Source organism: Mus pahari, chromosome 3, assembly GCF_900095145.1.
Source record: "Mus pahari chromosome 3, PAHARI_EIJ_v1.1, whole genome shotgun sequence".
NCBI lineage: Eukaryota > Metazoa > Chordata > Mammalia > Rodentia > Muridae > Mus > Mus pahari.
In genome coordinates, this window is record NC_034592.1 from 148,000,785 (window position 1) to 148,026,160 (window position 25,376).

The 25,376-nt window shown below is 50.8% G+C and overlaps 1 protein-coding gene across 1 annotated transcript in view; it reads left to right on the plus strand.

Annotated features, from left to right (window-relative positions):
* Positions 1-25,376, plus strand: part of Eya2 (EYA transcriptional coactivator and phosphatase 2) — a 169,394-nt gene that overhangs the window by 101,367 nt on the left and 42,651 nt on the right. The window contains exons 7-9 of the mRNA XM_021193000.2: positions 11,112-11,179; positions 13,399-13,576; positions 22,298-22,440. Of these exons, the coding sequence (XP_021048659.2) occupies positions 11,112-11,179; positions 13,399-13,576; positions 22,298-22,440 (389 nt within the window). The remainder of the gene's footprint in view (positions 1-11,111; positions 11,180-13,398; positions 13,577-22,297; positions 22,441-25,376) is intronic.

Sequence of the window (25,376 nt, forward strand, 5' to 3'; positions counted from 1 at the left end):
TTGTGTGTGTGTGTGTGTGCGCGCGCGTGCACGTGTGCGTGTGCATGTGTGTGTGTGTTGGGGGGGGGTGTTACTCTCTAATGACCATAGTTATCACCCAGCAAGTACTGACCATAGCAGCCACTGCAGTTCTGACAAAACAGGTCGTCAGCACTGCCCCGCCCTCTGGTGGGTTTATCTAACAGGCCAAGGCCCATCGTGATCTTCTGTACATGCTCATATGACATGAACACGTGTGGGCATGCCTGTGAGGAGGGCAGAGGTCAACAGCAGGTCATCTCCAGACACTGTCCACTTTATTTTCCTCAATCAGGGTCTCTCCCTGGACCAGAGAGTTAACTGATTTGACTGGCTGGCCAGTGGGCTCCACAGAACCTCTAGGCCTCAGATATAACAGGCATGTAACACCATGCCTGGCTTTTACATGTGCTGAGGATTCGAACTCAGGTCCTCATACATGAGCATCTTACTGAGTCATCTCCCCGTTGTTGTTGTTGTTGTCATTTAACATATATTCCTAGTGTTTCGGATGACCATGAGGTCGGTCACAGAGAAAAGCAGAGTTGGGGGTGGACTGAGAAGTTCTTGGGACCAGAGAGGCCTGGCTGGGACAGCGATCCCAGCAAAGGGTGAAGGGCAGCAGGTGTGTCCTACGGGACGGTGCAGGGAAGGGCATTCTAGACAGGGAACAGCCCCTGCAAAGGTGACGTGCACTTGGGGGCTGAGGAATGGCAGAGTCATCATGGCCAGGACTGAGGAAGTCGGTGAGGCTGGGGGATGGACCCGAAGGAGCCTATCTGTGCCTCCAGGACGGCAGGCGGGGCTGTCTGGTACTTTCTCAAGCCACTGCAGCAAGTGTTGCAAGCTACGAGGCTCAAGACCACTCCGGGATATTTTCTGTGTGGTTCTGGAGGCCAGAAGTATGGAGTGCGTTATAGGAGGGTCCCAAGTGGAAAGCCACGAGGCCACTCCCAGCCCACCCCAATGCCCTGTGGGATTCCCCTCAGGGTGCCTTTCTCCGCCTCTCCTAGGGAGGATTCCTGCGTTTAAGGTTCTATACCTACCCAGCAGCCTCTCCCACTCCTTATCCCAGTCAGGACTGCTAGGACCCTTTCCACACAAGGGCACATTCTGCGGGGCTTGGGTTTAGGAGGACATGGTTCAGCGCTTCACAGGTCCCAGCAAGAACCTCAGTGTAATGAATCCTCTGGGAGATAGGACTGGACTGGGGAGAGCAGTTGGAGGTTGGGGGTGGGGTGGGGGCTGCAGCAGCCTGGAATGAGAACCACTCACTCCCCAGAGGAGCAAGGGAAGGTTCAGAGGCAACCCAGCCCTGACCCAGACCAGAGGACATGTGTGTCCTGTAGCCTAAGGCAGGAGGGCCATCAGAGGTAAACAGGGTCTCTGAGTTCCCAGCTACACGGGCCACAACTTATAAGTGGATAAATGGGCTTTTCTGTCTGTGGTGGTGCTCCTGGAACACAGGCAGAAAAGACAAAGCTACCTTAAGGGGTGTGTGTGTGTGTGTGTGTGTGTGTGTGTGTGTATGCATGGGTGTGTGCACATGTGTGTGTGAGCATGTGTGTATGTGTGTATGTGTGTGTGCATGTGTGTGTGCATGTGTTTGTGTGTGCATGTGCGTGTGTGTGTGTGTGTGTATGCATGGGTGTGTGCGTGTGCATGTGTATGTGTGTATGTGTGTGTGCATGTGTTTGTGTATGTGTGTATGTATGTATATGCATGTGTGTACATGCATGTGTGTGTGCATGTGCGTGTGTGTGTGTGTGTGTGTGTGTGTGTGTGTGTGTCCGTCCTTTTGCTAAGCTTGGGGCTCCTCTCCACCCCTGCAGGGGAGCCTCAGGCAGCACTGTCTCCTACCAGCCTCTTAAAAATAAGCATGGAGACTTCTAGGAACAAGACATAAGAAAGCAGTGGTAGGCTGGGATGCATCTCACTTGCAAAATGTGCATGAGGTCCTGGATCCAGTGCCTAGAAAAGGAGGAAGGGAGGGAGAGAGAAGGAGCCCACATTGTGTTGTTGTTGTTGTTGTTGCTGTTGTTGCTGTTGTTGTTTTACCTTTTAGTCTCCTCTCATACATCACATCCTGACTGCAGTTTCCCTTCCCTCTGCTTCTCCCAGTCCCTCCCCTCGCCAAGCTTATTATTTTTTAAAACTATCTTACCACTTGTTTTATGTGTGCGGGTGTCTGTCTGCATACATGGTCAGCGCACTACCAGGGTGTCTAGTACCCTTGGAGGTGAGAAGAGGGCACTTGATGGCTCTGGAGCCGGAAGTAAGGATGGTTGCAACCCCACCATGCAGGATCTGCAAAACAAACCCAGGACCTCTGGAAAAGCAGCCCGCGCCCTTAACCACTGAGCCATCTCTCCAGCCCTCCGTGCAGCCCAAGTTTAAAAACCCCCACCCAGAAAAGGGCAATCCCTTTCTGATCTAAACTAGACACAAGCTAGCTGCCGCCTGTCTGTCTCCTAGCTGCCACCTGTCCAGCCCGTGTCTCTGTGGCTTATAAGGTAACAACGTCCAGATGGCTGAGAGAATTTTTGTTTAGAATGATACTTCCTAGCAAGAAAAATGATAGGAAATTCTAGCACCGCGGGTCCACAAGTAAGGTTTAATTGGGACCAGGCCACCTGCTGTCATGCCTGTACTATCTGCTGTGCCCCAAAGGTGTGGGGACCAATGTCTGCACTCAGTCACAGGCCTGATGGTGGCCTCCATCTGCCTGTCTTGAAAACCTTTCCCAAGAGTCCAGAGCAGCTGCAGCATGCTGTCCCTGTGGATTTGCCACTGGCCTGCAAGCCCCCTGTGACCGTGGACACCCGCCCTCCAAGTTGCTGCAGAATGTGTCAGGGACACCTGTGAGTTTCACTCCCAGGGATAGGACCTTAGGAACTGTAACTGAGCAGAGCACCCAGCTGCTCTGTCAAACCCACAGTATTATAATGAGTACTGTTTCCTGGGACAGTGCTTGGTCCCCTTCTTGTAACCATGGAGACTCCTGCTGGTCCACCTCTCATCCTTGCAGCCTCTTGTGTGAGACCCACATTCTCAGTCCTCCAGGGCACCAGTGGTCACAGAATGTCACAGCTGGTGACTTCATTCTTGTTCCTAGCACAGTTGGCAGGACGGGGCTAACCCTTGGTTTATAGGTAGCTATTTTTTCTGTGTGTCCCAGAGGACATGATAAATGGTGTCCTGTTGACAAGGGCACAAACCTCGTTCATAAAGCCTCAACTCTCCTGACCCAGCCACCTCTTAAGAGTCCCTTCTCCCAGGGCCATCCCAATAAGACACTGACCCGTAGCACCCAATAGGGTACATGCCTCGTCTCAGTCCAGATAAAGTCAGGATCCAGGAGGACTGGGGAGCAGTCAGGGCACATGCATTTTATTCGTTTTTTGTTTGGTTGTTTTGTTTTGTTTTTAGTTTTGTGGGTCAAGGCCTCGTGTCTAGGCTGGTCTCACCTTCACTATGCAGTGGAGGCTGACCTTGAACTTCTGAGTCTCCAACCTTCACACCTAGGCCTACCACCACTCCCAGTGTGTGTGGTAGTAGGGACTGAACCCAAGGCATTGTGAATGCTAGGTGACACTTCACCCACTGAGCCACGTTGCCAGACCACACTGGCCAGTTGGATGAAAGTAGATAAAGGGTCTAAGTGACTGTCCCTTCCTTTGGGTGTGCCTGGTTCTTCTCGTAGAAGCCCTGTCAGTTTATTTGGGGCATGGAGATCACACCGGTGAGGTAGAACAGTATAGCCCTGACGCGTCTCACGACTGCTAATAGGAGCCTCAAGCAACTCCTCCACCGTTGGCCCAATGTTCACTCTGTGTAGATCCTAAACACGGAATATGTGTAGGAGGCATGGGTGGACATTGTCTGGCAAGGACCTCAAAGCTGTGATGTAAGCACAGGCGCAGCTCCAAGGTCACAAAGGCTTAAAAACACCACACCCACCCTGTGACAGCAACGAGGGGGGGGCGCGTGAAGGGGCGCAACATCCCACTCAGAGACTTTGAGATTATTTCACCTATGAAGACAGGAGGCCAGGACAAGAGAAGCAGAAATAAATCCCAGAGTTGGCAGCTGCTCCAAACCGCTCCCTAATGGCAGTGTGAGGTTTTAGGGCGAGTAGTGAATTATAGCTTGGAGAACCCCAGAGCTTGAGGCTTTGATCTGAAAGCGGAGACAGCATGAGAGGCTATGGCCCTCGCCTGAGTGATCTCCACCTCTTCCCAGGGGACACTAGGGAAGTCCCTCAGAATGTGTGGGTCAGTGGGGTGTCTTTGCTTCTCCCTGGAAACCCAGAGCAGGCATCTCTGTGGGGGCTGAGCTGAGATGTGCAGAGAACCCAGCTGCATATGGTATTTTATGAGACTCTGGCTCTGAGGACGACAGACACAGCCTGTGTGACCTCAGAGGTTTCCCCAGGTCGCCTGTAAGGTCATTTCACCGAGCCCGCCTTCTTTGAAAAGAGCCTATTTGGAGAAATGTCTCCTTACTGCAAGGAAGTGTTCGCCTAGAGATTGTAACATGGCGTATGTGACAGTCACCCCTTCACAAACCAGATGTAGGCCTCTGTTTCCCCTGAGGTGACACCCTGGCTTCTGTCAGACTGTCCCCTATTCCATGGGCACAGGCAGCAAGGGGGGTATTAAAGTATATTCTGTAAGCCTGAACTCTCATGTTGTCCTTGGGCTCAGGGCTAGAGTCCCCAAACACCCCAAAACTAACGGAGGCAGTCCCCTGCTGTGGAAGAATCACATGATATTTACTGTGGGTGGCATAAAGGAAGAGAACATCAGACAGGGATTTCCTGTGCAGCCCAAGCTGGCCTAGACCTGTGGGCATACACTGACCAGAAATTAACTCAAAAGCAAACATGGAGTGACCATGGAGTGACCAGATGCGTTCCTGGCAGCATTTGTGTCATGGCATGACTTCACTGCCATTTTGGATTGGAACATACACTGTGGACGATATCTGTGGTGGTTTGAATAGGTGTGGCCCCCCCATAGACTTATGTGTTTGAATGGCTGACCCACAAGGAGTGGCACTATTAGCAGGTGTGGCCTTTTTTGAGTAGGTGTGGCCTTGTTGGGTGGGTGTGGCCTTGGAGGGGTGTAGCCTCGTTGGAAGAGGTGAGGCCTTGTTGGAGGAAGCGCATCACTGTGTGGGCAGGCTTTGAGAGCTCCTATGCTCACAGGCTCTGCCCAGTGCGGATGATAGTCTCCTCCTGGCTGTCTGCAGCAGGCAGGCAGGCAGGATGCTGGAGGTGCAGCTGAGAGTTCTATATCTGGAGCTGCAGGCAGCTGAAAGAGACAGAGATTAGGACTGGCTTAGGCTTCTGAAACCTCACAGCCCACCCTCGGTGACACATTTCCTTTAACAAGGCCACACCTACTCCAACAAGGCCACACCCCCTAATCCCTCTCAAGTAGTACCACTCCCTAATGACCCAGCATTCAAATATGTGAGCCTATGGGAGCCGTTCTTACTCAGGCACCATACTCAGCCCCTATACAAAGGCTGGTTGGAATCCTGAGTCTCCTTGCCTGCACATCCCTGTTCTCAGAGCCCAGAACTCAACCTGGGTTGTCAAGCTCTGTACTATTTAACGCTATGTAGCCGAGGCTAGCCTCCAACTCAGCATGATCCTCCTGCCCCTCCTCAGCCTGCCAAGTGCGTAAAGAATGAAAATCCTAGCTATAGTTTGTTGATCACCTACTCTGGGTAGCTCTGCCCTTGAGAACCCTGGTTTCCTAGAATCCTTGTCCAACACCAAACGACTCGCGTTGAGCTCCATTTTACAGAAGGGAAACTGGGGCTTAGAAAGATGTTGACAGGCGTCAGGGAAAAATCATCAATTATGTGTGGTTTCCCTGCTGACTCCCATGCTCTTCAGTGTGCGAGATCTGAAGGTTCCATGTTTGGCACTCTCTGAAGGTGCCACAGATGTGTGGTTGGAGGTGGGGAGAATGAAGGAAGCCCTTGATGAAGGGTGGAAGTGAAGTTGGGGCCAGAGCGGGGTTGTGTGGGCCAGGACAGGATGGGACCAGAGCGGGGTGGAGCCATAGCGGGGTGGAGCCATGGCAGGGTGGAGCCATGGCGGGGCGGGGCGGGGCCAGGGCGGGGTGGGGCCAGGGTAGGGTTGGGTGAGCCAGAGTAGAGTGGGGTGGGGCCAGGCAGCCAACTCTTGCCCTTCAAAACTTTGCCTTCTAGGAACAGACAAAACATAGATTAAAAAGGATGTTTTGGGGGGTTTTTTGTTTTGTTTTGTTTTGTTTTTAAAAGGATTTTTTTTTTAAATCTGAAGAACTTGATGTAAGCCCCAGTTTTTGTGCCATTCAGCCACCCTGATCCTTAAGCTTAATATGGCACCTAGTCTACACAGTCAGAACTAGCAATGTTTCCTAGTCCGTTTAGGACTTAAAATAGGGTTCTTTATTTTGTTTCTTCCCTCTATGCTGTATCCAAACCCTTCGAGTGAAGTTGAACAAGGCAGTTTAAAAAGTGTGAGGGTTAAGCACATTTCCAAAGCTGTTCTCTAGCCCTGAGGTTTAGGATACTCGGTTCATACGTGTGCAATACACTGGTTATTGAGAACAGAATTTTGGGCTCAGGAGAGATAACTGAGGCCATTGTGATACAGAAGAACCAGCAATTGCATACTGCAAATATAAAGACATTTCCTTCTGCCTGTTGTTCGTAAAAGTTCTCTGGCAAGATCTCTTACAAAGAACCACTTTTTAAATATAATTTACCTACCTAATGTAAGTGTCCTGAGATATATACATGAACCTCCTAATACACAAGCATCTTTAGCAAACTTAAAGATAAAAACTTGGGAACTACACATGGCAAAACTGGAAAACTGGTCCTAAGAAAATCTATGAATTTCTGGGCTGTGGGTGGGTTCTAGGACCCAGGATAGGTGGGGCTTCAGGGGCCCCTCCTCCCACCAACTTGATTTTTTTTTTTTAACACAAGTCCTACATTCCCTTCCCCCCAGCTCTGTTCCTATCGCCCCGCAGACACATTCCAGATAGTTGTCGCTCCTGCTGGAAGGCCTTCACTCTTTGCGTTTTTAAATATTCTTTTTTAAATTTATTATTACACTTATCTGTGTGCGTGTCAGAGGACAATTTGTAGGCATCAGTTTTCTCTTTCCACCATGTGGGTCTGAGGATCGAACGCAGGCTCTTGGGCTTGGCAGCAAGCACCATTATGCACTGAGCCACCTCGCTGGCTGGCCTTTATGCTTTAATTGTCCCTCAGTCAGACTTTATTACAAAGGGGACTGAGGGTCCTGACTATCCTGTGAACCTGACCAGCGGTCCCCATGCTTTGGGACAAGAAATTGGGTAGCATGGTTGAGGGGTTCCACCCAGAGTTATCCCACAAGGCTGTCTTCACAAAGCCTGACACAGATGTCCTGTCTACCGTGACAGCTAGGTCACTTTAGTTTGGGAAGAAGGCCTGGGTAGAAAGTCTAAGGTTAGCCCATTTTATTCAAGAGGTTTGAGTTTGGCTTGGTTTTCCAAGACAGGGTTTCTCTGTATAGCCCTGACTGTCCTATAATTCACTCTGTAGACCAGGCTAGCCCTGAACTCACAGAGATCTCCCTATCTCAGCCTACAGAGTGCTGGGATTAAAGGTGTGCACCACCACCTCCTGGAAGCTAGAGCACTTTAGACTGGCCCCAAAGAACTACAGCAAGAGACGACCTGTGCTGAGCAGCTCAGTAGCTAACTCAGAGTGACCTGAGCTCTCCCCAGTCACTTCTCAGCCTGTCATGCAGCCAGCCCAGAGTAGGCATCTGCACTCCTCCATGGAGGGCCCGGTGTTGTTCTTGTTCCGTCCTTATCTATCTCACAGTCAGTGAAGGGCCCTGAAGGGCTGAGGTAAGCTAGGCTAAGCCCTGGAAAGAGAGGTATTTCCATAGCAACCATCTCCATCTCATTAAAAAGAAGACATTCAGAGGGTAGCAGGTCCTGAAAGGAACATTCAGGATCACCAGCTACCAACCAGAGAACTAAGAATCATGACACACCTATCATGACAGCAAAAATGGCCAGCAGTCCCAAGCTGGATGCCGGGGGAGGAAGGACAGGTGCAGAGCACGATGCAGGGACTCCTACACCAGGCAGCCCTCCCTAATCTCCTCCAAGACATCCAGGGCCCATGGGGGTGGGAGGGATGCACACAGCAGCCTTGTTAGGAGCCTCACACCCGTGTCTCCTGGGCAGTTAGAACCAGCAGAGTTAGGCAGCCACAGCACTGCCAGGGCACAGATGATGCAGCCAGCGGTGAGGAGTCAGAACCATTTGATGGCCCGTGAAACCTGGGAGACAGGTGACACTCCAGAGTTCACAGAACGGACACCCATTCCCCAAGTGCTTGCATGTACCCTGTACTAAGAGGAGTGTGTGCCCCCTGTGACCTGGATGTAGTTTGTCCTGAAAGAATTCCCATGTTGCTCCCCAGGGTGCTGATGTTGGGAGGTCATTAGGTCATGGGAGCTTGCTGTAAGAGAGTCACAGAAGAGCCATCATGGTCACCCCATTCTCACACACACACAGACACATAACACACAGAGACACACAGCGCACGCACACACATACACACACACACACACACACACACACTCACACACCTAGGCATCACGGTGTCTGTCCAAAGGGCCTTCCTCATTCATCTGGCAGCCTGGTCTTGCACGCTGGGCCTAAGATTTTAATCAAACCTTTTTTCTTGATAGAGTTAACCTGCCTCTAGTGTTTCCTTATAGTAGTAGAAAACAAAAGAAAAAAAAAAAAAAAACCTCAGAGAAAGCCCATTCAGGTACCTCACAGTTTCTCCCTGTGAGTGATGGGAACTGAGAGAAAATTAAATAAAATTAATTTTTAAATTAAAATTAAATGATAGAAGACAAAAGGAGCCCAGAGTGAATTGCCTCAGTGTCTCAGGACAGGGTGGCAAAGTGGTGCAGGCTGTGCACGTGTGAGGACCTGAGTTCAGATCCCTGCACCTCTACAAAAAGCATGGCAGCACTGCCTGTTACTCTAGCACTGGGGAGTCTGAGACAGAAGATCCCTGGGCCTTGCCTGCCCTGTGAAAGCACAGCTAAGAAGTTGAGCTGGCAGGTCCATCTCTCCTCTTGTCTAGAGCCTGTCCTGTTGCTACTACATCTAGCCACAGAAGAGGCTGGGGTTGCCGAGTATCCTACTCAGAGTCCAACGTAGAGACAGTATTCCGTCTCTGAGAGAGGGTGGAGACAAGGGAGAGGGACTGGCCACTGCCAGCCTCCCGCCCTCCTACCCCTCACCACCTTGTCCCAGACAGCAATGTCTGTGTCTCACAGTCACCACCAAAATGAGTCTATGAAACCCCTCTAGGCCCCATGCACTGTTACCCAAGACTTCCTACCCCATCTTCCTGGGGTCCTCCTTGGCCCAGGAGGGATTCCCTGCTGGACCTTACAGTGCCTTCACACTAAGCTGTGTTCAGCTGTCCACTCTTCAGATGACCCTGAGTCACAAAAGGAAAATAAACAACAGACTCTTCTCCACCCCTGCTCAAATCTGCCCTAAGTCAGCCTTCCCCGGCTTCTCACAGAAGAGAAGGAGTTGTCCTGGGGCAGGTAGGGTCACCATGGCAACCAGTGAAAGAAAAATATTGGCTCAGGACCCCCAAGACCGTGTTCTCAGCTCAAAGGAGATTTATTTGCCTCAGAGGGGAAGAGGGCAGGGAATAAGAGACACAGCTTGCCACACTCAAGCTGGTCAGAGTCTCTTCAACCCGGACCAGAGATGACCTCGAGTAAAATGGGCTAGCCTTAGACTTTCCACCCAGGCCTTCTTCTCATGAATGTGTCCAAGCCAGCCTTGAGGACACCATGGGATCTCCGTGGGTCAGAGTGGATCCTAGGGGGTCACACAGGGATGGGCAAAGTCTGTGCCCTTTAGTATTAAGGAGCCACTGTGTAAGGGAAGTCAGGAGAGAGGCCCAGTGGGGTCCTGTGTCTCTTACTCTCCTTGTCCCACTGTTTCCTCTTCCTGGGTTGGACCTCAGTTCAGATGACTCCTTCCCTGACTTCGCCCTTTCCCCACTCACCATTCAGGATCCCTCAAAGTCTCCCAGGTCCTGGGGAGGTGGCTGATAGAGCCTTTAGTGAGATGCTTCCTCCTATCTCCCTTGGATCAGAGTTCGCACAGGGCATGGGTAGAGAGTAGGTAGGCGGGGATACTTCTGCACAGGAGACAAAACTGAAGCAGAAAGCCTGCTCACCCTCCAAGGAGGGCAGGCAGAACCTGTGTCTGTGTTTGCCAGACTGCCTCTCCTATCTGGCCTTGGGTCTGTCACCGTGTCCCTCACCATCATCAGTCTTTTTTTTTTTTTTTTTTTTTTTGGTTTTTTGGAAGAGGGTTTCTCTGTATAGCCCTGGCTGTCCTGGAACTCACTTTGTAGACCAGGTTGGCCTCGAACTCAGAAATCTGCCTGCCTCTGCCTCCCGAGTGCTGGGATTAAAGGCATGCACCACCACACCCGGCCTCTACATCAGTCTTGAATGGCCTCCTTCCTGGAACAGGCGAAGCTTTCTTAGGATCTACTCTGCTCCACAATCCATTCTGTGACCCTGTTGTATTAGATGCCACTTCACATAAAGTTAACAAGGAGATAGGGAAAGAAGGCTCCTCACCATTAAGCCTGATAACCCCTGTGGATAAAGGACCAACTCCTGCAGATTTGCAAGTTCCCTGACCTAGATGGTACACGCAAGCACCCAGGCACCTGCTTTAGAATGAAACAATGTTTATACGCACCTGCACTAGAATAAAACAATGTTTCAAAAGCCGCAGGAAGCAGGGCCGACACCTGCTATGTGTACCGTCATATTTACTGCTCTCCTTAATCTCTCAAAAAAGGTTCTTTTCCTTGTTTACTGAAGAAACCGAGGCTAGGGAGCTGTGGCCCCGGGTCACTGGTTCTGCTCCACCCCCACCCCTGACCCCAGGCCTGAGAGCTGCATCTGTTATTCCTTCCGAGCTGTCCCTGATGGGGGAAGCCTAACCTGTCCTGTCCCCTCGCAGGCACTGCTGGGCTCTATCAAGGCGCCAATGGATTGACCAACACCGCCGGATTTGGGAGCGTGCACCAGGTAGAACCGGCACTGCCAACTCTCTTCTCACTTCTTTCTTTAAATGTTCCCTGTAACTCAAGGTACACCACAGAGCCACCTCTCATCCACAATCCCCACCAGAAACCTGGCCTCTTAGCCTTGGGTTTGGGGACTCCAGGGACAGGATTAGACAAATTACCACTAGAAATAAAATTACAAGATCCCCAAGACGTCAGGTCTGATCTTACCTGAGCCGGAAGCATTGTGGGGGCTGTCTTGGGTGTGGACTGTGGGTACAGTCTATATGCTTCCCCATGGACTCTCACTGGGACAACGCATCCTGCTCCTTCTGCATCTGATGGGAGCTTTGTCGTGACTTCGTGGGATGCTGGCCACTGTGGAAGTCACTTGGTTTTCCTTAGTGTCAGCTCAGAATCAGTCTGCAGATAGCTGGATGTGGTGCACACCTTTAATCTAGCACTCGGGAGGGTGAGGCAGGAGGATCAGGAGGTCAAGGTCATCCTTAGCTATTTAGTGTGCTCATGGCTAGCCTGAGCTACATGAGACCTTGTCTTAAACCAGCCAAGTGAAAAGTTAGCCTGGGGCTGAGAAGATGCTCAGTGGCTAAGAATAGCAAAAGGCTGGGCTTTGAGTCTCAGTGCATACCTCAGGAGCTCACAGCTGCCTGCCACTCCAGCTCCAGGGCGTTTGGCACCTTCTTCTGGTCTCCATTGGTATCTCACGAATGATACATAGACACATATGTATAAAGGATGAGCCTAAAGGTCTGGAGAGATGGCTCAGTGGTTAAGAGCACTGGCTGCTCTTCCAAAGGACCCTGATTCTGTTCCTAGTACCCACATGGCAGCTTGCAATGGTGTGTAATTCCAGTTCCAGGGGTCTGATACCCTCACACAGACATACATGCAGCCAAAGCACCAATGCACATAAAATAAAAGTAAATAAATCATTTGAAAAAATAGTCTACTGAAGTTAGAGGGTGTAGCTCAGTGGTAGACTGTCTGCCAGCATGCTCAAGGCCCTCGGTCCTATCTCTGGAACTTTGGGGGAGACTTGCTAAAGGACCCTCTTCCTGTAAGTCTGAAATCCTTTCAAAACAAAAGACTCACTTGTTCCTAATACACGAAAGAACAACTATTCTCCTCTCCAGCCCCATGAACCACACACATAAACCCAAAGCTTGTATCTGAAAGGGGACTTTTCAGATGCAATTCTTAACTCTAGGTATCTGGCCATTTCACTCTAAGACCCTGCCACAAATCCAGACTCCCTGGTAATTCTGACTTAGCAGATATGAGCTGGGGCCCAGAACCTTCTATGAGTTTCTTATGAATGAATCACTAATGATAAAGGTGGTGGTGGTGGTGGTGGTGGTGGTGGTGGTGGTGGTGGTGGTGGTGATGATGATGATGGAGATGATGATGGAGATGGTGATGGTGATGGTTGGTGCGGGGGGAGATGGTGGTGATATGGTAGCTGTGATGACGGTGATAGTGGTGGTAGTGGTACCAAGGATCATGACTGGCTGTTGGAAAGGATGATAGCTGGGGCTGGAAGAACACTCTAGACCTGATATTGTAGGAACTGCTCCATTTGGAACTTGTTCCCTGAAATATACTTGAAATGTTCCTCAACATTTCCTTTGCTCCACTCCTTGTTCACACATCTCTGAGGTCACAGTGAATGCTGGGCCCAGTTCTCACACTGGAGACACAGCACTGACCACGAGAGTCTCAAGGCCACCCTCCTGTTCTTCAGGATCATCCACAAAGGCTCACCCTCAGGCTCTCAAATCCTAGGGCTCAGGGGTAGGGCAGGCAGGCAGGCAGTGTCAAGGACTCCCCCCCACCTCCACGCCCCACCCTCCACCCCACCCCACCCCCTGACCCCGGGAGTTGTTCTAGAGATGGCTGGGCTCCGTGGCCACACCACAGCTCCTACCCCGTGGGAGACACAGGTTTAGATGGGGATTCCTCAGCCTTCCCAGTGAGGGTCATCTTGCCTAGCCCTGTGACAGCCAACCCCCGGGGCCACCCCTGTTCCTACTCTGTGGCTTCATCTCTCTGTCCCCTGTGTCTCCAGCCTGCGCCACTTGCACTTGGCTCTCGGATCAGAATCCATTTATGGGAAAACCAAACCATGATTGTCTGGATGGTCGGTGCTTACTCTGAAGAGGGAGGCTGGGCTGCCAGGTGTGCCACCTCACTCACCCCCATCTGCCCCCTTTCTTTTGCCAGGATTACCCGCCCTACCCCGGCTTCTCACAGAACCAGTACCCCCAGTATTTCAGCCCATCATACAACCCGCCCTACGTCCCCGCCAGCAGCCTCTGCTCCTCATCCCTCTCCACGTCCACCTACGTCCTCCAGGAGGCTCCTCACAATGTCCCCAGCCAGAGTTCTGAGTCCCTGGCCGGTAAGTACACTCATGCTTGCTCACATTCTTGCCTGTGGTCTGAGCTCCCGAGGGAAGCAGATCTGTGAGCTGTGGTTTAAAAGAAGCACGCGTTTGCACAGTCCTTCTCTCATCACCTCTCCATCCTTAGTAACAAGCATTTATTAAGCACCTACTGTTTCCCAGGTAGTCCTTAGTGAACAACTACCAAAAGGGGGGGGGGGCTCTGAAGATTTCTTTAAAGATGAGGTTATTTTTATAAATGTGTATGTGTGTTGATGGCATGAAGCTGGAGTTACAGGTGGTTGGGATTTGCCATGTGTGCACTGGGAACTGAACCCGGCATCTGTAAGAACAGCAAGCGCATTTAGCCACTGAGCCATCTCTCCAGCCCTAGGACACTGTCCATTTGATCTTTGTAGACCACAATCAAATAGTGTCATAGATACACTTACAAACTGGAGTAGGAAAGATGAGCCACAGTCCTCACAAGAGAAGGGCTTCTCACGCCCAGCCCACACCTCCATCTTCCACATAGGTCAGAGTAACAAGTACTGACTAGTAACTGTGGGGCTGGGATTCGAACCCAGTCCACCAGGCTTCATCTTCTGTACTGAGTTCTTATTCGTTGACTATGCCCAGTTGAGATTTTCTCTGAAGCTCAGAGGGGGCAGGACTGGTGGGGGATGGGGAACTGAAGCGATGGTTCAACTATGGAGAGCACTTGCTGCTCTTCCAGGGCTGAGTCTGTTCTCAGCACCCGCCTGGGTGGCTCACAGCTGACTGTAAGCCCAGCCACAGGGGATGTGGCGCCCTCTTCTGGACTCTGTGGGCACTGCGTGCGCACACACATACTCAAGATGAATCTGCCAGGGAGCTAGCGGGCCACCACACACCTCTGAGGAGGTTCAGCTGCTGTTACTCACAGGTCTCCACCTTCTGGAATCCTCACCCAACTCTGAGGCACCAGCATTTTAGGGAAACCCTCTACTGCATAGAACTTTTAGGCTCCAGAAAATAGAAAAAAAAAATGGTTTATGAAAGAAACAAACACTTGTTAGGCAAGTTATAAGCAGTGTTGGGGGGTCAGCATGGCATAGGTCAGGGGTTCTGACAAAATGCTGAGCCTTAGCTTCTGATCTCAGGACTTTATCGTGCCTGCTACATCACCACAAAGAAGGAATTCTTCCTTCTAGATCCTTCCGCCAGAGCCCTGGAGCGCTCTCATTGGCCAACTTAGTCGTATGTCCATCCCATGGCCAGCCTCTGTGGCTTAGGTACAATGCTGGAGTGGAAAAAGGCTCTGGGTCATATGCCCACGGCTGGAGCTAGAGTGGAGTCAGCGCTGTGCCAGAACCAATATACTAGGGAGGAGGGGGAGGGACAAGGAAACCCAGAACTCCAGAGCCAGAAGACAGCGGATCCACCCACACCCCTCTCCTGGGTCACCCCTCTCCTGTGAGGTAAACAGGCAATCCTTGAGCTTCAGCCTCCTACCCAGACGTTGCTGCCTGAACCGGGTGGCTCCAGATTCTTGGTGTCTTGTTCACAGAATTGATGAAGTGCTCAGGAGTGGCAAAGCCATGGGGGGTTTATTTGGGGGTGAAGCAAAAGCTCAGAGTGGAAACAGTACAGGGGAGTGGGGAGTTCCAATGAGGTTGCTCAAGAGCCCCCATGCTACTTCTGGTGTTTCCTTTTGTGGGTCCAGGAGGAGGAATTGGTTGCTAGGGGCAGAATGGGGGTGATTTTCTGTTTTGACTGACAGGTCTCGGTTATATAAACCTTGGTTTGCTGCAGATATCTTCTCCCATGATGCATCTGGCTTAATCATATACGTGTCCAATCATGCATAGGCATAAGATGGTAATTGGAAGATTTTTCTCCCCCCCCACAAAAGGTCACTCAGAGGACACTGTTCCTTATTGTGCATGTACCAAAAACCAACCCAGATTGGACCACTGCCCCTAGTTCCAGGATGTGTTTGGCCACAAAAGGGAGTTCCTGTGAGGTTGCTAGGGAGTTACTAGGGGAGGGCGAGGTGGAGTGACAGGTTGCTTTGTCTGGTAAGGGGCATGTATGTAGTTCAGTTCAGGTCCCGGTGGGGGGAGGGGTGGCAGGTTGCTCAGCTATTCTGCAAACTAAGTGTCCCACAGGTGCCGGGGTCACAGGGGCAGCCAGCACAGAGTCTCAGTCTTTTGTTGTTTTGTCTTATTTGAGACAGAGTCTCCTGTAGCCCAGGCTATCTTTGAACTCAAGATGTAGGCAAGGGATGACCTTGAATTCCCATCTTCCTGCCTCCACCTCCAGTGCTGAGATTATAGGATTGGGCCTCTACCCCAGTCTTCCTTCTGTCTCTTTTCGGAGTCTCCTGGTGCTCTTGGGCTCAGCAGCCTAATGCTTCGTGGACATTTATTACCAGCTATCCCTTGTTTAAAGGCTAAGGAAGAAGCAGCGGGGAGAACTCTGCCCTCGCTGTCTGGGCTCTTGGTGTGTCTGTGCGTCCAAGTCTGCATGTCCCTTCCCGGAAGAGCTCCCCATCCCTGTCCTGAAAATAAATGGAGACACCTGGCCAAGTATTTTGCAGTCAGCTTTCAAGGGAGCGCTGGGCTTGACTGGCTCCTTAATCTCCATAGTCTCGTCCAAGTGTTTACTGAACACGCAGTCCTTCCCGCTTAGCAACTTCAAACCATTTTCTTTCGAGAAAGAACATGAAGTCTAGGAAACTTCTCTTCCTGATCCTGGACTTTCCTTGGCACTCTGCATCTCTGAATGTAGTCTCCGAGCGCTGGCTTCAACAAAGGAGAGGAACAAGCCGCTGGTGGGAAGTCAGGGTGGAGAGAAACTCCCGGTGGGAAGATGGGCTAGTGGATTCAGAGTTCAAAGATGAGCCTGATGCATATGTCGCCCTTCCTGAGGATTCGGGTTATATGGCAAAGTCATCTCTGGGTCCCATCAGGAGCAAACACAGAACTCATCATGTCTCTGAAGTGTCCTTTCCATGTTCCCCCCAGGTCACTTAGCCCTTGGCCTCAGGTTTAACAATAAAAGGTTGGGGTGACTTTTCCTGTGTCTCACAAGCTCACATAAATGTTAATGGCATCTCGGGGCTGGAGAGATGGCTCAGTGATTAAGAGCGTTGGCTGCTCTTTAGAGGACTTGAGTTCAGTTCCCTTACCTACATGGTAGCTCACAATCATTGGATTCAGGGGACCTGATGCCCTCTTCTGATTTCCAAGGGTACCCAGCATACATATGGTGCACAGACATACATACAAGCAAAATGTTCATGTACAAAAAATTAATAAATTAAAAAAGTTTTTAATCTAATGGTATCAATAACTATAAGCTTTAACTGGGGTGCCTAGCCTCTTTTCCCCAGTGTCTATTGCACAAGAAGAACATTTAGCACATGTTCACACACATGCACCTACACACATGCACACACACACACACACACACACACACACATACGTATGTGCACACATGTAGGCTTTTAGTGTTTTCCGCAACACTACGCTTTTGAAACCATTGAAGGCACTTGTGTTTTCCAGCTGCCCCGGTAGTTTGATTGACAGATCCCACCAGCTCTCAACCTTGCCAAGAAATGGTCTCTAACACTTTCCTCTTCTGGGCCACACTGAAAGACATGCTGCTCTAACAGCTGTCAACATCTGTGCAAAGGCCAACAATGTGCAGAGGACTCTGGGCAGCCTGCTGCGCAGAGCAGGGTCTAAACATCTGTCCAGACCCAAGAGAACGGACACACCTGGCCAGAACTTCATTCCCGTGGTTTAATGTGCTCCGGAGTACTCAAAAAAAAAGTTGGAAGATTGTTTTTTTTTATTATTTATTTAACGTCTTAAACCACCTCCCTCAACTAATAAGAGAATGTTACGTTCTCAAGAAGAGATTTAAGGTTTTCTGTGCAATCAGATAACATCTAACAAAGTTAGAAGTGCATACACCCTTTAGCCCAACTATTCCCCAACTAGGAATTCATCCTAAAGATAGCGCCCATAAATACATAAATATAAACATTAAGAAAAGCAATCCTTACTGCAGTTAACATCAGAGCAAAGACTGCAAGCAACATAGTAGGACCTAGCAGGACCCGTGTAGGAAGACAGTGGTACACCCACCGGCGGCATACTATGCAGCTCTGAAAAAGGAGTGCAGGGGCATCATACAATGATGTCTGTCTAAGTCGCCCTTTTTGAACTCCTATCATAGGTGGAGAGACGTAGAAGAACCATATATGAAAATCCAGGCACCCTGTCTCGCACCTAAAATCTCAGCACTCAGGAGGCTGAGGCGGGAGGATTGCCATGAGTTCAAGGCTAGCCTGAGTCACATACTAAGTTCCCGGCCAGGTTGAACCACAGAGTGAGACTGTTACTTGCCTCACCCTCATGGAAAAAGAAAAAGAAAAAGAAAAAACAACAAAACTCTGTGTGAGATGTGTCCCCAGGATTTTCTTAAATAGAAGTGTCAATTGACGTCCATGTTTACATAGGAAGTTTCTGGAAAAATGCAGAGCGACCAGCCGTGGTCAATTTCTCTGGAGAAGACAACTGGGAACGTGGGATGGAAGGGAAAAGCTGTGATAACAGGCAGTCTGAACAGTGCATCAACAGCAGTGTGTTCCCTCCAGCAGTACGCAGGGCGTTCCAAGACAGACTCACGTTCTAGACCACAGACAGCAGGTTCCAGCTCAGCCAGCATCCGAGACAGAGAGCCTGGCCTCTGATGGCGGAAGAAGTAATTCACTAATAAGTAGCAAGCACTTCTGGAAATTTCTCAAACATTTGGAATCTCAAAAAAATGCACCTGTGCAGCCTGGAGGTCAAAGAATCAAAGGGAAAATTAAAAGTACTTTGAACTGAATGAAATAAAAACATAACATATCAAAAGTTTGTGGAATGTCATTAAAACAGCGAAGGGAAATAACATGGTTGTCAGAAAAGAAGAAAGGGGGTTACAAACAGAACCCCCTCATCTTTTTTAATTTTTAAAAATATTCATTTTAACTTTTGGGATACACTCGTTGCTTTTATTTGTCTGTGTACCGCATGTGCGCTGAGCCCATGGGGGCTAGAGGAGGACATGAGACTGCCTGGAACTGGAGTCATAGATGGTGGTGAGCTGCCCTGTGGTTGCTGGGAATTGAACTCGGGTCCTCTGGAAGAGCAGCCAGTGCCCTTAACCACGGAGCCATCTCTCCAGCCCTGAGACCTCATCTATCTTAAGAAACTCTCAAAAGAGACAAACTAAGCAGTGACACAGAAATGAGAGACCGGGGGGGGGGGGGAACCCACAAAGGAGAGGGGTGACGTCATTGTGATTGTGCCTGAGTTGATAACTTAGATAAAATGTGGACCCCATATAAGACAGAAACTCCCTGCTTCACACAAGAAGCAAGTGGTTCCCTACACAGCCATGTAACCATTGAGCAAACGGTGGTGGTGGTGGTGGTGGTGGTGGTGGTAGTGGTGGTGGTAGTGGCGGTGGTAATGGTGGTGGTGGTGGCTGGCTGCGGTGGCAGCGGCGGAGGCAGCGGCGGTGGTGGTGGTGGTGGTGGTGGTAAAGATGAACAGAGCTGACGCTGTTGATGAAGCGCTTGCCTACTGTGCAGAAGGCACTGGGCTCCATCGCAGAGCCACATAAAACCAGGTGTAGTGGTGCGTGTGTATAATGTCAGTGCCGGGGAGCTGGAGGCAGGAGGATCAGGAGTTCAAAGTCAACTTTGGCTAGATAGTGAAGTGTGCTCCGGCTTGGGCTGTACGGGACCATGCCTCAAAGGAAAGCAGAAGTCACAAAACAACAACAACAACAGCAACAAAACCATCCCCAGATGGCTTTGCTAGTTAATTCTACTGAACATTTTTAGTAAGAACCGCTGGTTCTAAACAAATTTCTATGAAAATTAAAATTAAATATTTCCTGAGATACCCTCTGAGGGCATAAGCAGGAAGCCAAAACTGGACAAGGTCATGAGAAGAAAACCCCAGGCCGAAGCTTGGAGGTGGGACGGAGCTTGGAGGTGGGGTGGGGCTTGGAGGTGGGGCGGAGCTTGGAGGTGGGCGGAGCTTGGAGGTGGGTGGGGCTTGGAGGTGGGTGGGGCTTTTGGAGGTGGGCGGAGCTTGGGGTGGGTGGGGCTTGGAGGTGGGGTGGGGCTTGGAGTGGGGCGGAGCTTGGAGGTGGGGCTTTAGGGAGTGATAAAATCATGAGGATGGAGCCCTTAGGAATGTGGTTAATATCCCTGTAAGACCAGGTAAGAAAGCTGATCTCTCAACTGTGGAAGACATGTCAAAAACCCACCCATGACCTGGGTATCATGCCTTTAATCACAGCGTTTAGGAGGCAGAGGCAGCTGGATCTTGTAAATTTGAGGCCAGCCTGATCTACAAAGAGTACCAGGACAGCCAAGGCTGTTACACAGAGAAACCCTGTCTCAAGGAAAACAAAACAAATAAACAAACAAAAACCACAACAACAAAAAAACAACCCTACTGACAAGGACGACTTCACCAGGAAATGGACCTGCTGTCTTCTTAAACTTGGACTGCCCAGCCGAGAGAGAGAGAGAGAGAGAGAGAGAGAGAGAGAGAGAGAGAGAGAGAGAGAGAGACCAAAAAAAATTTTTAAGAGTATCTATTTTATGTATGTGAGTACACTGTAGCTGTCCTCAGACATCAGAAGAGGGCATCAGATCCCATTACAGATGATTGTGAGCCACCATGTGGTTGCTGGGAATTGAACTCTGGACCTCTGGAAGAGAAGTCAGTGCTCTTAACCTCTGAGCCATCTCTCCAGCCTGAGAGAATTTTAAAGAATATGCTTGTATTGTTTAGTCACCCAATCCATGCTGGGTTTGTTGTAACAGACCAAAGTAAAACTGCGCACCCGAGACAGTATCACCACGTGATGGCTACTGATCCTCAGGAGTGGGGAGTGAACCCTGGGCCTGGAACTTGCTAGGCAAGTGTTTTCACTGAGCTACAGCCCAGCCTTCTTTTTTGCTTTTTATTTTGAGACAAAGTCTCACCAAGTTGCTGGCCTTGAACTCACTTTGTAGCTCAGGACCACCTTGAACTTTTAATCCCCCTGCCTTAGCCTCCCAAGTAGCTGAGGTCACATCGGTGCCTCCAGGGCTAGCTACAATGTCTGCTCTTTCTACTTTGATCAAGTATCTGAGCTTAGAAGAAACTCTTCCTCCTGAAGAAAGCTGTTTCTGACTCAGTGCTAGGGTCCAGTGCTGGCTGGTGGCAGGAGGCCCCTCCATCCCTGACATGGCACTGGGTTTCCTCTCTCCCGTGTCCCTTAGTCACTAAGGAGCTCTGTAAATATTAAAGAAACAAAGTTGAGTCCCTTAGGTTTTAGGGGAAAATAGGAGACAGAACTCAGCCCATTCCCAAATGCATTTAGTCAAAGCCCATCCTCCCTCCCACTGACCCCCCTCCCCCCCAATGACCTCCCTTCCCCCTCCCACCGACACCCCGACACCCCCCAGACCCTCCCTCCCACCGACCCCGCTCCCCCTCCCACCGACCCCCCCCANCCCACCGACCCCGCTCCCCCTCCCACCGACCCCCCCCATTCCCCTCCCACTGACCCTCCCTCCCTGAGAGCTGGAGGAGAGCTGGTCTCTGCAGGACACAGTTAGAAGCTAAAACTGTTTTTGAGAGAAAATGGGGGCGGGAAGTTCTCTGAGGGGCCAAGAGTGCATGCAGCTCTAACACGGGCCCAGCACTTGGATCTCGCCACTAATTTGTAGGGACCTGAGGCAAGTTCAGTGACCTCACTAAGCCACACATATCCACATGCCTCTGGGGGCCTCTCTAGAGACTAGGTATTAGTCTATATTCCTACATTGCCGTAACGCGATCCCAGAGACTTGTGACTTTATAAAGAAGAGAGGTTCATCTAGCTCACAGTCTGGAGGGACTGCAGACCTTCGGAGTGTGTCCCCAGTTGATGTGAGGAGCCTTAAAAAGTCCCACGACTACCACTCTGGGGATCAGGCCCCCAAAGCATGAACGTAGAGTTGAATTCCTAGAAGCTCACCTGCCTGTGGGCTTACATTTTCATCCTTCTGTCCACGGAGGAGTCTTCAAACCATCCGCACGGGCCACTCACTGTAGTCAGACCCATCCTCCTTCTCTTCTTCCAGATCTTTGAGCAGATGCCCCTTCCCTCACAGACCACTGATGTTAACATCCCTACCACCACCCAACACCTTACATGCACAGACACGTTTGTGTGTAGAAACCAGATGATGGCCTCAGTGTCACCCTCAAAAAGGCTGTTCACTACCTTTGAGACAAATTCTCTCATTGGCCTGGAGCTCACCAGTTAGGCTGGAGTAATCAATCGGCCAGCTATCCCTGAGTCAGGTCGATCTATCTTTGTCTCCCTAGCACTGGGATCGCCCTCTAGAATCGAACTCAGGTCCTTGGGCCTACACAGCAGGCATTTTACCAGTTGAGTTACGCTCCCTGCCTTTGCTGGAGTTTTTAAACCACTTGATCCTCTAGACAGGGCCCAGAACCTGAATCAGGGCTTCATATCTAGTGGCTGGAAGAAAATCATCATGGGATGGATGGCAGTGAGCAGCGGTTTAATCTTACAATCTTGACCTCTGGGGCTCTTTAGGGTCTCCTCTGGGGGTCATGTGATGATGTTTCCCTGGAAGAGACACCCGGCCAAGCATCTGACCTTTATATCATCCTTGTCTCTCCCCAGGAGACTACCACACACACAACGGACCCTCCACACCAGCGAAGGAGGGCGACACAGACAGGCCACATCGGGCCTCGGATGGGAAGCTACGGGGCCGGTCAAAGAGGAATAGTGACCCCTCCCCAGCAGGGGACAATGAAATTGAGGTAACTAGGGGGTGTCTCATGGGGGGAGAAGCTGATCTATGTCTGTAGCCTGAATCTTGACTGCGGGCCGAGGCTCTCCAAGCCTTTCGTCAGTTGTACTTTCTAAACACAACCCGGTGACAGAGCTCTGGGAGAAACACAGAAGAATTGGGTCGACTGTATAGAGTCCTGCTGGGTGACTAAGCTGGGGAAGGACAAACAGCCTGAGAGCCAGCATGGACCATGCTTCTCATACCTCAGAGGCATCTAAATCCCCTGGGGGTGGAAGGGGGACCATGGGGCTCTCTCAAGGGCTCTAATTTCATAGGTCTTGGGCCAGAGAAGTGGATGTATAACAGGCCCCTTAAGCTGCTGAACCCCAAAGGGGCTATACCCTGAGAGCCCCTGGTTATTTGATAATGGGCAAGATCTTCAACTGGAGTATGCTGATGGGGACACTTTGTAAGGACAGGTGCCAGGTCTCACCCCAGACCAAGTGACTAGGTGGGGACAGTTTAGGAAGCCCAACTTGTCCCAACCTGGGGCCAGCCCATGGTCTACATCTTCAGTGTGGCCTAGCAGCTCAGGCAGGGATGTTCCTGTTCCGAGGCTGGAGACAGAAGCACCTGCAGAACTGGAAGGGACCTTCATCCTCGAGCTGCATGCCTGGCCCGCTTGGTCACACTGCCTGATATGGGGACTCCAGGCCCCAGTGGTCCCTCTGTGCAGCCAGAGCTGAGGAGGCTGGCCTGGAGAGCGTGCTGGCATTTGTCACATGTGAGCATCTTCCCTGAACCAGCCTGCCTAGAAGAGGAAGGCAGGGGACATAGGCTTCGAGAGTGCCCTTGAGATAGACCCAAGTGTACAGAGGGAAGCAAGAAAGTTCAATTGTTAGCTGTCCTGTGTGCTAGGGCTTGAGGAGCATCAGGAAAGATGGGATTTGTGCCCAGCATGTCAAACACACTGTGGCACCTTTGTCTGCCTTCCTGGGCACATCACAGAACAGCCACAGACTCAGACTTTGTGAGCATCCTTGTTGTTCCTTAAAGTCTTTGACCCTGCATTTCCATCCAATAGACTGGTAGAAACCCATTTCATGTCTGAGCCCCAGCCGGACTCCCAGAAGCATCAGTGTTTGTGTGGTTTCAGGGCACAGAGTTGCGAAGCTTGGTCACTGCCACCGCCCCAGCACTGAAGCCTACGTGCTCAGTGATAGGCCAGCTGCCCGACTGGCCAGACTGTGCAGTAGCGATGAACATCCCTGTTGGGCATAAGGACACTGGAGCATCAGCCACCAGCCTCTGGTGGCAAAAAGAGAGACCACAGAACCTACAGGATAAGAGGGACGTGGGGACAACATGTCCCTCGCGCTGCAACAACCAAGAGGAGGCTGGAGGGATGTCTCAGCCAGTGAAAAGCTTTCCACACAAGGGCCTGAGGTTTACCTCCCCAGCATCCATGTAATAAGCGAGACCTGGAGGGCGGGGCAGGCTCAGGGCAGAAGCCGGCAGATCCCTGGTATTTGGTGACCATATATTCTAGCCAATCAATAACCTCCAAATTCAATGGGAAGTCCTATCTCAAAAAGGTAAGGTTGAAAAAAAAAAAAAAAAAGGGAAAAAACACTTGATTTTGCTATCTGCATCACATGCATGAACACACATCTGCACACTCATACACACACACACACACACACACACACACACACCAAGGATTAAAGAAATGCAAACCCAGGAAACTACCAAGGGACTGTCAAGGTGTTGTGCTGTCCCACCAGGGAACAGGCAGAGAACCTAATACCACTCGACCCGAGGTCAGACCAAAGCCCAGCTTAAGTGTTAGACCTGTCCCTTCATTGACACCCTATGGGGAGGGGGATGAGGATGCCCTAATCAGAAGACCTGGGGGGACCCAGGCCAGAAGCACTCACCACTGAGCCACCTGGTACCACCTGTGCCAAAGGTGCAGATTTAACGGTGACTTGTGGCTTTGCTGTTCTATCCTGGAAAATACTGTCCTTGTGAACCTCACTCTGCTAGTCAACAACAAACAACACACTCTAGGTCTCTGCCAGGGAGAACCACCCTCAACCTGAGCATTCTGCCTCCCCTCCCTCAGACCCCACTCTGATGGGCTTTCACTCTGTTGCCCAGGACGGCCTCAAAGTCCTGAGCTCAAACCATCCTCCTACCTCAGCCTCCCAAACAGCTTCCAGTCCAAAGGGACGCTACTGTATCCAGCTGTGTCTCCCAGGCTGGCCTGTGTTCCTCCTGCCTCAGTTTCCCAATGTGTATACAGGACCTTGCTTCTGTTCTTATTTTAGAAGGGGGTGGGGCTTGAGACAGGGTCCTGCTACTTAGCCCAAGCTGACCTCGAGCTTCAAATCCTTTCACCTACTCTCCAACATCCCTGGTGCAGGGATGATACGCAAGCACCCTTGCGCCTGGCTTCCCCTCAGTCTTAAAACTACCATTCTCACTGAACTGGGGACACCCTTACGTTTCCCTCAGTGGGGTTTTTCAAAAAGGCTCCTGTGGTCTGTGGCCTCCCTCTCTCCCGAATTCCTGCATGTCCCCAGCAGCTCACAGAGGCGGGTGCTAATTCACCCTTCTGGAGATCTCTGCACCAACCTGCCATAGCTTCTACTCTTGGTGAGAACAGTGGGAGTGGAGAGAGGCATTCTTCCATGCCACTGAGGAGGGGGTGGGAGCACTGAAGCATGGAAGTGGGGCTCGCAGGGCAATATTATTCTGGAAACACCTGTTTCTCCAGGTGAGAACGGGCAGGGCACCGAGGTGTGAGTGAGCGCCCGCTTGGCTCCTGAGTTTAATGTCAGCAGGCTCGTTCACACCTCTTAGGTCTCTGGCAGTTTCCTGAAGGGCAGATTCCCCAGGAGAGAGGCCGGTGCTGAAGTGGAAGTTCTGAGCATGTGTTAGATGAAACCCTTGGGCTACAGG